Below are 12,672 nucleotides of genomic sequence, written 5' to 3' on the forward strand. Positions count from 1 at the left end.
TAGGAAATGTATGTAGGAAAACGTCTCAGTGGATTGGATCTTTCTCTTCAAGCTTCACTTGAGAACTGAATTAAGTGGCCAGCACCACCAGCTGTGCTTTTTTGGCACTTTGCTTGGAATTTCCAAAAATGTACACTGCTCTGATGGTGGGTCCGGTAGAAAGATGTATGATTTTGAGGCTCCTACTTCTAGCTGTGCAGGTGTGGGGTTGTTAAGTGCAGTGCAGGGACTGTAGTGACTCTGGAGCCCAGGCTTCCTTCTCATTCCTTCCCCTCCTCCTCTGTGTTTTCCAACGAAGGAGGTGGCTGGTGAGCCCCTGTACATGCTCTTCCGTGCCATTAAGTACCAGGTGGACAAGGGCCCAGTGGATGCTGTGACAGGCAAGGCCAAACGGACACTGAACGATGGGCGGCTGCTGAGAGAAGACGTGGAGTATCGGCCCCTCAACCTGACTGTCCTGGTGCGGGGGGGCGGCCCAGGTGGTGCGGGTGAGACTCAGCGCATCCCAGCCCGTGTCCTTGATACAGACACCATCACTCAAGTGAAGGAGAAAATCTTGGACCAGGTCTACAAAGGCGTCCCTTTCTCCCAGCGCCCCTCGGTGCACTCCCTTGACTTGGGTAAGGAGTCTTATTCTTCATTCTTCATTCTCCATTCTCCACTCCCCACCCCAATCTGTGGGTCTTCCTTTGCATAAGGAAGGACCAAAACCTGTTGAGGATGTTTAGTTCATTTTGAGAGAGGCCCACATGAAGTTTTCCTGGGCTTGCTGTGGAGATTTGGGGGCAGGGGGTGGAAGTAGGAGACCCTCACCTGCCACTCTTCCTTTTCTCAGAGTGGCGCTCAGGCGTTGCTGGCCACCTGACGCTTTCGGATGAGGATCTGACCTCCATCACGCAGAACCAGTGGAAGAGACTCAACACTCTACAACATTACAAGGTATGGGGTTTGCTGGGATGCAGCTGAGTGGTAGAAGCTGGGAGGGAGGGAGTATGGAATTGGGTAGCCAATGTGGTGCCCTCCAGACTCCAGTTCCCATTAGCACCAGACAGAATGGCAAGTGGTCAGGGTTGATGGGAGTTGTAGTCCAGCAGCATCTGGAGGGCATCACATTGGCTACCCTGACCGTGTCTGCAATGCTGGGCTTCCACATTTTGCTTCTGGCAGCAGATTCATGGAGCTGGGAATCCGTCTCTCACCTGAACAATTTCTCACCTTCTTGCAGGTGTTTCACTTGTTTACTGTCCTTCCTCTTTTCCCCAGGTTCCAGATGGGGCCACAGTTGGCCTCATTCCCCGCCTTCACAATGACGTCTCCCAAGGCACCAGCCAGAACTTCTTCTCTGGAGAAAGTGAGTCTGCTTGTCTCTCTCTTTCCTGAGCCATTGCTCTCCCATTCAGTAGAGCAACCTCCTTTTTCCCTCCTCTCTGCAACTGGCAGCAACTTGTACACTGCAAAGAGATGTGGTTTTCACTATGGGCACAAATGGTGAGCAGTGCAGCTCAACTGCAGTGTGTGTGTCATAGGGTGGGTAGGGAAGTCTCTTGCCTGTTCATGGAGGGAAGCACCTTAGCCCATTTTTTGTAATGTGTGTGAAGAGTCCCTTAATTTTCTAGCCTGAAAAAGTAATGGAAAAGCTCCAGACCAGGAGACTCTAAAATTAATGCCTGTAGATGTTTCTTCCTTCTCCTTTTGTACATAATGGTAATTCAAGTTATCACATGAGAATAAGCCTGTTTTATTTCTGTATCTATAGAGGCCTTTTGTTTTGTAAACAAGGGAGTCAAGTTTTTTCTAGTCTTCTTTTAGTCTAGGAAAGAAGAGCACAGATTGACATTTGTTATACATGCTCTGGGAGTGGCAACAAGAGGTGCACAGGGCCAGAGGCAGACAAACTGGAAACTTTTTAGGGAGGTACTGGAATTAAGAGAGGGAGGTGCCACATTGGTTGGAGAAAGGCCTGCGTGTGTGTGTTGCTTTTGTAGACCTTTAACAGAAACTCTAAGCATTTTTTTTAGATTTTTCTTCGTCACCAGGAGGATTAGATAGTTCTTTGGCTCCCTTTTACACCCCCCAAAAAAAACTTCAAATAATAGCATTGTTTATGTGAGAGCCATTTAGATTCTGCATTAGAGAAGAATATTCTGCACTTGGCCATGATAAAAAGTTCCCAAACTTCTGCACTGCTTCCTGTATTCCTTGGGGGTGGGGGTGTCAGTCCCACCAAGCCTCCCACTGGGCCCGTCTCTCCTCCTTCCTTCTTTCAGGCCTCATCATTTATCTCACACCTTTGTTTGCTGCTGGTGGTAGCCAGGACTGGGGCCCTCGCAGTTGTCTCAGCTGTCCACAGGACAGGCAGGTGCCCTGAGGGCTGCCTAGTGAGTGGTGGACTGCCCCATTTTCCATTGTAATGGCTCCTATTGCACCCTTTGCAGACACCCCAATGCTAGAGGATGGTGAGGATGGGGGGCTACGCCTCTGGCACCTGGTAAAGCCATCTGAAGAGCCTGGACTCACAAAACAGCAGCAAGAGCGGCGCAGCAGCCTTCGGGAGCGCGCCAAGGCGATTCCTGAGATCTACCTCACCCGCTTGCTTTCCATGAAGGTAAGAGGGAAAGCGTTTGCCCCCCTCCTCAGCCATTCTCCAATTATACCAGCCCTTTTAGAGCAGTGGGATTCTTCAGAGCCTAATCAGGATTTCTTCCGTGAGTAGATCAATAATGACAGACACGTTTCCCTGCATGAACGTGACTAGGTGCCCTTGAACAGGGCTTCCCAAACCATGGTCCATGGACTGCCAGTGGGCTCTGAGCTTCATTTGGGTGGTCCGTGCTGTGTCCACATTCAACATTGTATTGATTTTTCATATTGATTCTGTGGAGTTCAAGTTGTAATACAATCGGAGAAGCAAAAGAAGAAATAAAAATACAGTTGAAAATCATATAGCGTCTAGCCCAGTGCATTACACTTGCTTACAACAGGCAGGAAAACAATTGTTGTCCACCAAGGCCCTCAGCAATTTTCAAGTGGCCCAGGAATGGGATGAGTGGAGTTCGAGAGCCACTGCCCTAGAATATTTCCCAGGTTCCTTGACGTGGTAAATCTGAAAATGTTGGCTGCCACATCTAGAAATCACAAGGGCCTTGTCTCCCAGCCTGCAGGTAGTGCAGATGAAAAGTTTTGTGTATCTGTCATAGGCAGTGCTTTTTTACTAGAAAAATAGGCGCTGGTACTCACCAAGAAGTATCACACTTTTTAACAACAACAAAAAGAGGCTCTGGTACCATAAAGTTGTTACAGTAAGTGCCACACTTTTTAACAACAAGAACAAAGAGGTGCTGGTACTGTGTACTCTTGAATCCCCCCTGGGGGGGGGAGCACTGGTTATAGGCATACAGTATTTTGCAGTTCCTGTAGACTAGACTTTCCCTGCAGATACTGTTGGACTCCAAATCCCATCACGTCAACTATTGGCACTGCTGGCTGGAGCCGATGGGAGTTGGAGTCCAACAATATATGGAGGGGATCTGTTTGAGGAAGGCTGCTGTAGACACTGTTCTTGGAAGTACCCCAAGATGAATACTTAATACAATATAGAATAGAACCTTGTTCTGGTCGTGCTTCTTGTTGCTGCTGCTGCTGCTGCTTTGTTTCTTACCTGCGTTTCACCATGAGGTCCCAGGTCCAGTTACCAACAATTTAAATTAAGAGGTTAGAATAGGGTTAAGTGGACAGCTGTATATTGACTACTCTAGGAATTTTTTTGTCATATATGCAACACATCAACAGTTGAACAGGTTAAATCTTGTTTGTTTGGGGTGTGATGATTCTTAGCCTAAGGCAGTTGCCAAAGATACTTTGTACAGCCCTCTAAACTGAAGGATAAACAACCAGTTCAATTTATTTGACAATTTTGAAACTAGTATGGTGGCAGATGGGTTTGTTTTGTCCTTGGCAAGTTCCATTCCATAGAAGTCAAACTTTTCCATCCATATTAAATTTAGGGCTATAATACAGAGGTACAGTAATGTTGGAAATGTATTTAAGACTGAGAGCATGACAGTTGTTGTTTTGAGAATGGAATGGGCTGGAGGAGTCTACTGGAGATGAGATCCCAGATCTATAGGCTTAGCTATTGGTTTAATGTTCTTTCAAGGGAGGAAAAAGGGACTCCCCGTGTTATGCTTTCAGGAGCAGTTTCTGTCAGTCTGTACCAAAAAAAAAGTTATTTGGACACCAGATTCCTATGTTGCCAATGCAGGATGCTGTAGAAACATGCTGTTATTTATTTGGCTGATTCCTGGCTGCCTCGGCAGTGCACCTATGAGTCTCTAATCCCCTCTTTCTTCCCTTTATTCTCCAAAGGGGACGCTACAGAAGTTTGTGGATGATGTGTTCCAGGCTGTCCTGAGTGTCAACCGCCCAGTACCAATTGCTGTCAAGTATCTGTTTGACCTGCTGGATGAGCTAGCAGCGCGGCACGGGGTCACTGAGCCAGAGACGCTGCACATCTGGAAAACAAACAGGTGGGGTGGACACGGGGTTGCTGAGGCAGCATTGGCTGGGAATGGATGGTGGCCGTAGGAGCTGAGACTGGGACAGTGGGTTGTGGAGACTGAACATTTTCAACCAGAAAGGCTAAAGACAGTCAGCCAGTTGCTAACTTGGTTTCTGCCTTTCCCCCTCCTCCTTAGTTTGTTGCTGCGCTTCTGGGTGAACACACTCAAGAACCCACAGTTCATTTTTGATGTGCGTGTCTCTGACAATGTGGACGCCAACTTGACTGTCATTGCTCAGACATTCATTGATGCCTGTACAACTGCTGAGCACAAAGTTGGCAGGGTAAGTTTATACATCTGCACATGTCTAAAGGTCACACCCATATCAGACCCGGATCAAAAGAGGACAGGTAGTGCTTGCCTGGATCCTGATGAAGTCAGGCCTGCCCTCTGTTCTGAAACGGGGGACTCCAGGCATTCAACTTGAATAGGAATCCCATTGCCACCGACAGAGGTAGCCAGTTGCGCTGGGTAAAGGGGGGGAAGGGGCTTCATTTCCCCCAGTATTTTTGGGCAGGGGGCAGTGCCACCCCAATACTGAGGGGGCCGCTGCCCCCGCAGCCGTCAGTCACCCTCCAAGTGCCCCAGCCTCAGCCTCTGCACGGCAGCCCAGAAGCCAGGCAGTGGCTGTGACAAGCGTGGGCAATCTTTGCTTCGCTCATCCCAGCTGCAGCCTGGCAGCCCAGAAGTCGGGCGGGGGCTGGGACGAGCAAGCGTGGAGATCGCCCTCCACATGTTTCGCCCCCACCCGGTGGCATCATGTGACATGTTGTGTGACATGTTGCATGACTGCGCCCCCTCAATGTGGGGGGTAAGTCGGCGCCAGCTGTTCAACTATGGATTTTAGATGCCATTTCGGCAGCAGATTTGGAGACTCAGAGAGAGGGTCTATGTGCGTGACAGTCCACTGGGCAAGTACCCTTGGGGCTCTCCTATTCATTTTAATGCGGAAGATTCCCAGGGGATTCCCATGTTAATTAGCCATTTGGATTTCCTGCTTGAGGCACTAAAATCTCTTGTCCTACGCCTTATAATCGCCACGATTTTAACCCTCACAGTTAGCATACTGCCATAAACAGAACAGGAACAAAATGGATGGCACACACCAGAGGGACCTTAATCAGACTGTTTGAAGAGCAGCTGAATAAAACACTCCATATTGGCTCAAGGAATGGAAACAAGTGACACTTTTTGAAAAACAAATCCTCCTTGAAACCAGGCTTTCATGGGAGCAAAGGTGTCTGTCTAACTAGCAGAAGCCCCCTTGTCCCATCTCCACTGAGGACCATTTCTGATGTCCCAGAGGAAGTGGAGAGCAAACTTCAAGATATTGGACAAAGGGGGAGCAAATTTTTCCCCAGCATCACAAATCACTGGTTGCAAGTATGAGCATGACTTGTTCATGTCTTCTTGCATATAAAGGTATTCCTTAATGCAAGAGTCTTGACATCAGAGCGAAAGTCCCATTCTTCTTAGTTCAGTGGTATCTTATAATCCACCAAACTATCATCTCGATTCCAGTATGTCTGTTGTGGTTTTGGCCTGTTTCAAACACTTGCACAGAAGTACTGATTTCAAGATGCTTATTGCTGATTGTGTGAGAATGACTTTTCTCCCATCTAGGCCATTTAACAGTCAAACCTTGTTAATTACGTTGCATCACTCCACTTAACATTCTGTATTGCAAAACATATCATTTCCCGCACCTTAACATTTTATCCATCTGAGTACATATATTATTACAATGTTCAAAATTGTCGTTACAAGCAGTTCCAAATCCAGGCATGCCATCATACACTTAGGTTGCCAGTCAGAACTGTGGGGGCTGCACCTGGCCCCCCAGTTTTTCTGGGCTTCCCTCTACTTCCTCAACTTGAGCTATTTTCTTTGGGGATGTGCAAGGAGCTATGTAGAGCATTGAAATACTGCCCTATTAAACTGGAAATCATTCTCAGCTGTTTAATGCCCTCTGATAATTCACCCAGTGTTGCCCACACAATCAGGCCTTAAGGTGTTTTAAAATGAAATCTGAGACTGCAAGGATGTTTGTGTGAAATGTAAAGGGAGCCTTGACTTATAGAGCCTTTTCGATCTAAAAGCCTTATCTCTGCCCTCATCATAGAAATGTTGGAGTTTTCCCTGTTTGTTTGTACAACAGTGAATGAGTGATGCTCTGCCATGCTTGGTCACACGCACACACAGAGAGAGAGAGAGAGAGAGAGAGATTGAGATTTAGACACATCACCATATGTTCTAGACCTGAACTTTGGCTCAAATATATAAGCCCCAATTTATGGCCCCAAGTGCCTTTCCCACATTCTGGTCACTCTCTGGAAACATACGGGTTGAGGGTCTCAGCTTTGTTTTCCAGAATTTCTGAAAACAATTTTCAGGGGTTTTTTTGTAGATCCCTGAGAGAAGGTTTGCTGTGCCTGAAACATGTTGCATATTAAATAGTGTCTTAGATATATTGGGGCACCTTTTTCTTTCCTTTAAAAATAAAATACAGGTGCAGCTTATTTTTGTCATTTCAATGCAAAACCCAGCAATTCTAGAAGATGAGGGTGGGGGCAGGGAGAACACCCTGTATTGGGGACAAGAAGGATTGTTTCTGCATGTACTGTAGAAGTTGATCTCTCTCAATCTCTCGTAACAGCCTGTCAAACTGGTCAGACCTGACTGAGACCTGCTTTTGCCACCTCTCAGGCATCATTCCCAAGGACTGGTGGTTCTCACAAATCATTTTTTTTTCATGACCAAGAGCTCACTTGATTATGTTTTTAAAATGTGGGCATTTCCATTTTTAATTTGGGGTTTAGTTCAGCCACCTTACTCAGCAGCTCATCATGCCTCTCTAGTGTTTTGCCAGGAGGCCCTTTCAGAAATGCCCAGCTCTGAGGATTTGTTCGGAATTCTAGATTTGCTAAAGAAAGAGGGTTGCAAGATCAGGTGGGAGGTCCCTCTTGGGGGAAGGGAAGCCATGATGTTTAAAGCAGCACAATAGGTAGGGTGGTTGGTGCTTTTCACCTTTCAGCCACGTTCAGAAATAACAAATCATTATTTATGTTTGGATGCAAAAACATATTGGCATAGCAAGTATGCTGGGATTTAGAATTAGCACTTCTGTGTTTTCTGTTTTGCATTAATGATAATGGCTGGCTGGATGAAGCCAAGGCCCATTTCATCCGGCATCAGTTCTCAACAGCAGCCAGCCATATGCCTTTGGGAATCTCAAAAGCAGGGCACTGAGGTGGTGGCCATCCCATTTGTTCCCAGAATCTGGAGCTCAGGTGGTATGTATACTGCCTCTGTTCATGAAAGTTCCAGGTCAAAGGCCTGGAAACGATGCCTTATGAGGAACGGCTAAGGGAGCTAGGCATGTTTAGCCTGGAGAAGAGGAGGTTAAGGGGTGATATGATAGCCATGTTCAAATATATAAAAGGATGTCACATAGAGGAGGGAGAAAGGTTGTTTTCTGCTGCTGCAGAGAAGCGGACACGGAGCAATGGATCCAAACTACAAGAAAGAAGATTCCACCTAAACATTAGGAAGAACTTCCTGACAGTAAGAGCTGTTTGACAGTGGAATTTGCTACCAAGGAGTGTGGTGGAGTCTCCTTCTTTGGAGGTCTTTAAGCAGAGCCTTGACAACCATATGTCAGAAGTGCTCTGATGGTGTTTCCTGCTTGGCAGGGGGTTGGACTCGATGGCCCTTGTGGTCACTTCCAACTCTATGATTCTATGATTCTATGATCTACCTATCAGGGCTGGCCCTGCCATTGGACACAGCCAGGTGATCACATTAGGCATCTGATTTTGGGTTTTATGAAAGGGTATATTTTTATTTATGCTATTATTATTATTATTATTATTATTATTATTATTATTATTATTATTATTATTATTATTAATTATTATTACTATTATTTTACTCTTCTCCCCCTCTCCCCTCCATGTTTTTTCTTAATACCTGATAGTAATGTCCTTGAAGAGGGCTTTACTGAGGTGGTAAATCTGTCTATGCTGCAAGTAGGTTTCAGAGAAAATTGGAGATTTATGCATGCGGAAAACTGTGGCAGAGAAAAAGCTATGCTGTAACTCTTCTCTCTAATATCATCATCATCATCATCATCATCTTATTATTATTATTATTATTATTATTATTATTATTATTATTATGCATGCAGGGGTTTTTTGTATGTAGGAGAATTTCCCCACCTGCATGTGAACTGCCATGTCTGAAGCAATGCAACCCAGACCTAGGTTTACCATATCTGTTAGAACTGCTTATTTTATTACACTTATATCCCACCTTTCCTCGGAGGAATTCAAGGTGGTGTGCATAGTTCTCCTCCCCACTCCAGTTTTATCCTTACAACAACCCTGTGAGGTAGGTTAGGCTGAGCCTGAGTGACTGGCGAAAGGTCACCCAGTGAGCTTCCTAGCTCTGCAGTGACTTTCTCTTGCCTCCTTTTCCTTTTTGCAGCAGAATATCCATGGCAGGAAGCCAACAGCCATGGGCGTGCAACACAATCTGTTTCCTCGTGGTTAGGAAACTTTTTTTAAAATGCTGCTAAATAATGTGTTTGGATTTAAAGCCTGCTAGATATCTAAATGACAAGTCAGTTAAATAGGGTTGCCATATTTTGAAGAGCGAAAAAGAGGACACATTTGCCGAGTTTAACTTTTAACTATGGATTGTTATGACAACTCTACCCATGAAAAAGAGGACATGTCCTGGAAAAAGAGGACATATGGCAACCCTGCTGTTACATTTTTCAAACTTCAGGGGCAGCACTGCTGAAGGCCTCTGGAAGTCACACCCTTTCAGTTACAAGACCTGTGTCTTGATGGATCAGAGATTATGTGGCAGGCTTTGACTCTTCACATGCTCAGAGGAACTTCCCCTCCTCTCTGTTAGCTTTGCAGAGTATTGCATTGGGAGCATGCTTTGGAATGGGCTCCTATTTAAATGCGGAATTGGTCTTAGAAATTTTACATTATCCGTCTCTTTTAAAATGCAGTCTGGACAGCCTGAAAATTAACCAGTTGCACCCCATACCCCATACAGGTGGAGACATAATTCTTGAGTCTGAATTCTGTCCCCTTTCCAAAACTTCTTCAAACCTTACATCACCTTTTGTTCTCTCTCTCCCTCCCTCCCTCCCTCCCTCCTTCCTCAGGATTCACCAGTCAACAAACTACTCTATGCCAGGGAAATCCCACACTACAAACAGATGGTGGAGAAGTAAGTGTGAAAAACAGAAAAAAGGTTGTTGTGGTGGAAGAATACCTAGCCCTGCTGAAAATGAGAGGTTGTGGGTGTGTTTGGGGAAGCCAGGAGTCCTGGGAACTGATTGCATATATTCTACATTTGTTTAAAAAATATGCAAAAGGAAATATTAATTTTGCAACAGTTATAAATTATGCAAATAGAGCAGATTTACACCCCACCCCCCTTATTTTACATAAATCTGCTTCTGCCAGTGATATGGAAGAGTAAGGAGCTAGGCACGGCTTTGAAGCCCCATCTTTAATGGGAATCTTATTCGCTTCCTCCATGGCTTTGGAGATTTCTCAGTCAGCATCCACAAACTTGTGAGGATATCTTCATAAATTCCAGATTCATAAATTTCTTTTATTTAACGAAGATATTCTAAGGGATGGAGTAGGAACCGGCAAGCCACTCCAGCATCCCTGCCAAGAAAACTCCATGGACAAAGGTGTGCTCTGGTCCATGGGGTCACGAAGAGTCGGACAGGACTAAACAACAACAATTCTAAGGGAACTGAATCCTGCATGTTTTCTGCACAGATGCAAAATCACACCTTCCAGACCACATCCATTTAACCAACATTGCTCAAAGATTTCACATCCAAAAATGCATTGAAAGGGTGAAAAGGCCCACCATTTTTGTTACCCAGTATGAATGAGAGAAATGCTTAGTGGTCTTCTCCCAGTATTGCTTGCTTGCTTGCTTGCTTAATTAATTAATTAATTAATTAATTGAATTACAACAATGACATCTTTCAGCATACTACAGAATGAGGAGAGGGTGTTGTAGACAGTGTTGGATGTTATGAATGTTGCTGGCTGGCTTGAGAATGTCATTTTTAGGGCAGGCAAAGGAGACTTACACTGCAGTGTGGCCCCTCCCCACTAACCTTTCTCTTCTCTCCCCCCACCCTCCTCCACGGTTAGGTATTATGCTGATATTCGACAGACTGTTCCTGCCAGCTACCAAGAGATGAACTCAGCCCTGACTGAACTCTCGGGGGTAAGGGAATCCTGCCATGATTCCAGAACCAAAAATAGTATTTAAAAACTGCACTCTCTGTGCCTCACTAATTTTTAAACTCTCCCATGCTGACTTAATCTGCTGCTTTCAAACAAGGAAAGGTTGTGTGGCAGAGCAAATAAATGCCTCAAAATCAGTTGACATATTCAGTGGATTTTCATGATGATGGCCATGACTACTACTATCGTCACCATCATGAAAATCCACTGAATATGTCAACTGATTTGACTTCAGTATGTGGGTGGGTGGAGGGGAGTGGTTGCTGCACAGTCCCTTGATTATTTGAGGCAGTAGTAGTAGTACTATTACATTTATATGCAGTCCATCTGACTGGGTTGCCCCAGCTACTCTAAACAACATCCAGCAAAATATAAAAACACAATAAAGCAACAAACATAAAAAAACTTCCCTATACAGTGCTGTCTTCAAATGTCTTCTAAAAGTTATACAATTGTGCCGTTCCAAGTTATGTCGAAGATATGTTGCAAGAGATCTTGGAAAGTCTTTAAATCACAGGTTGAACAAGGGTTGCTTGCTGCAGTTTGGCCCAAACTTGGATTGTTTATATAGGCAACTCCCCATTTATGAGGGGGTTACGTTCCGAGGCACCACACACATACAGTATGTGAAATCCTGTATATTTGAAACACCATTGGGAAGAAATCCCAGCAAAAGAAGAATGGATACAAAAACTTATGGAATATGCAGAAATGATGAAACTTACTGGAAAAATAAGAAATCAAGATAGCAATTTTTTAAATAAAAGAATGGAAATGGTTTATTGAATATTTACAAACAAACTGTAAGCTGATAAGAACATTAGCAGGATCATTGTAATAACCTGCAGTTTTATAAGTGGATGCTCACATATTGAACATGCGTCAATGGGGCGTTGCTTGTATTTACCAGGACACTTCATCATATACCAGTCCACTGAAACTGGGGCAGGGCACCTCTCTGTGCACAGGCATGCATTGTGCTCCCTTGTTGGGATCCCATCAGCAAGGTCTGCAATCACACAATGTCCCTCCATCAATTATTGCTCCCTTTCTGAAGTTGTCTGAATTGTTGTTTTAGGATTGTTATAAGGAAGGGTGAGAAGGGGTTTCAATGAGTATCATATAAACGTAGCATAATGTATAGAAATATGCAAAAATACAAGGACCGTAGTTCAGTGGCAGAGAGAGTGCTTTGCATGCAAAACGCCCCACATTCAGTTCCTGGCATCTCCTGGCAGGTCTGAACCCTGGAGAGACTCTGCCTGTCAGTACTGAGCTACATAGACCAATGGCCTGACTAGATAAGGCAGCTTCCTATGTCCACGTGTATGAAAATGTAATTAAAACATCTAACGTTTCATTTTCCACCCTCCTGTTTCGGCAGAAATATTCCTCTGACCTCAACTGCCTGGTGGCCCTGCAAGAACTTTATAATTATATTAACAAGTACTATGATCAGGTATGATAAATCCCTTGAGATTTTGTACTTGCAGGATGTTGGTGGGGGTGGGACGGAGGGACATAAACAGACCAATTTCTGCGGGAGAGGGTGGGGTGGGAGTGAACCCATGTATTCTAATCCATTCCCTGCAGAGAGGTTGGTTGCTGGGAAGGGAAGGCCTATAGGACTGGGATGGGAAGCGTGTGGCCCTCCAGATATTGTTGGACTCCAACTCCCACCAGGCCCAGCCCATATGGCTAGTGGTCAGGGATTATGGGCGTTGCAGTCTGGCAACATCAGGAAGGCTCTGGCACAAGTTAGTCAACCCTGCTGTAGAAAGACTTCTACTAGGATAGGTCGGCAAAATATTGACTTT

General features: G+C 45.0%; 1 protein-coding gene across 1 annotated transcript in view; it reads left to right on the top strand.

The window, feature by feature from the left end:
• PLXNB3 (plexin B3) overlaps window positions 1-12,672 on the top strand; it is a 55,226-nt gene that overhangs the window by 41,760 nt on the left and 794 nt on the right. Inside the window, exons 26-34 of the mRNA XM_081177181.1 lie at window positions 299-620; window positions 836-939; window positions 1,264-1,351; window positions 2,436-2,605; window positions 4,366-4,526; window positions 4,695-4,842; window positions 9,742-9,806; window positions 10,760-10,835; window positions 12,240-12,314. Coding sequence (XP_081033307.1) covers window positions 299-620; window positions 836-939; window positions 1,264-1,351; window positions 2,436-2,605; window positions 4,366-4,526; window positions 4,695-4,842; window positions 9,742-9,806; window positions 10,760-10,835; window positions 12,240-12,314 — 1,209 coding nt within the window. The remainder of the gene's footprint in view (window positions 1-298; window positions 621-835; window positions 940-1,263; window positions 1,352-2,435; window positions 2,606-4,365; window positions 4,527-4,694; window positions 4,843-9,741; window positions 9,807-10,759; window positions 10,836-12,239; window positions 12,315-12,672) is intronic.

The sequence above is a fragment of the Podarcis bocagei genome (assembly GCF_964188305.1).
Source record: "Podarcis bocagei genome assembly, chromosome: 17".
NCBI lineage: Eukaryota > Metazoa > Chordata > Lepidosauria > Squamata > Lacertidae > Podarcis > Podarcis bocagei.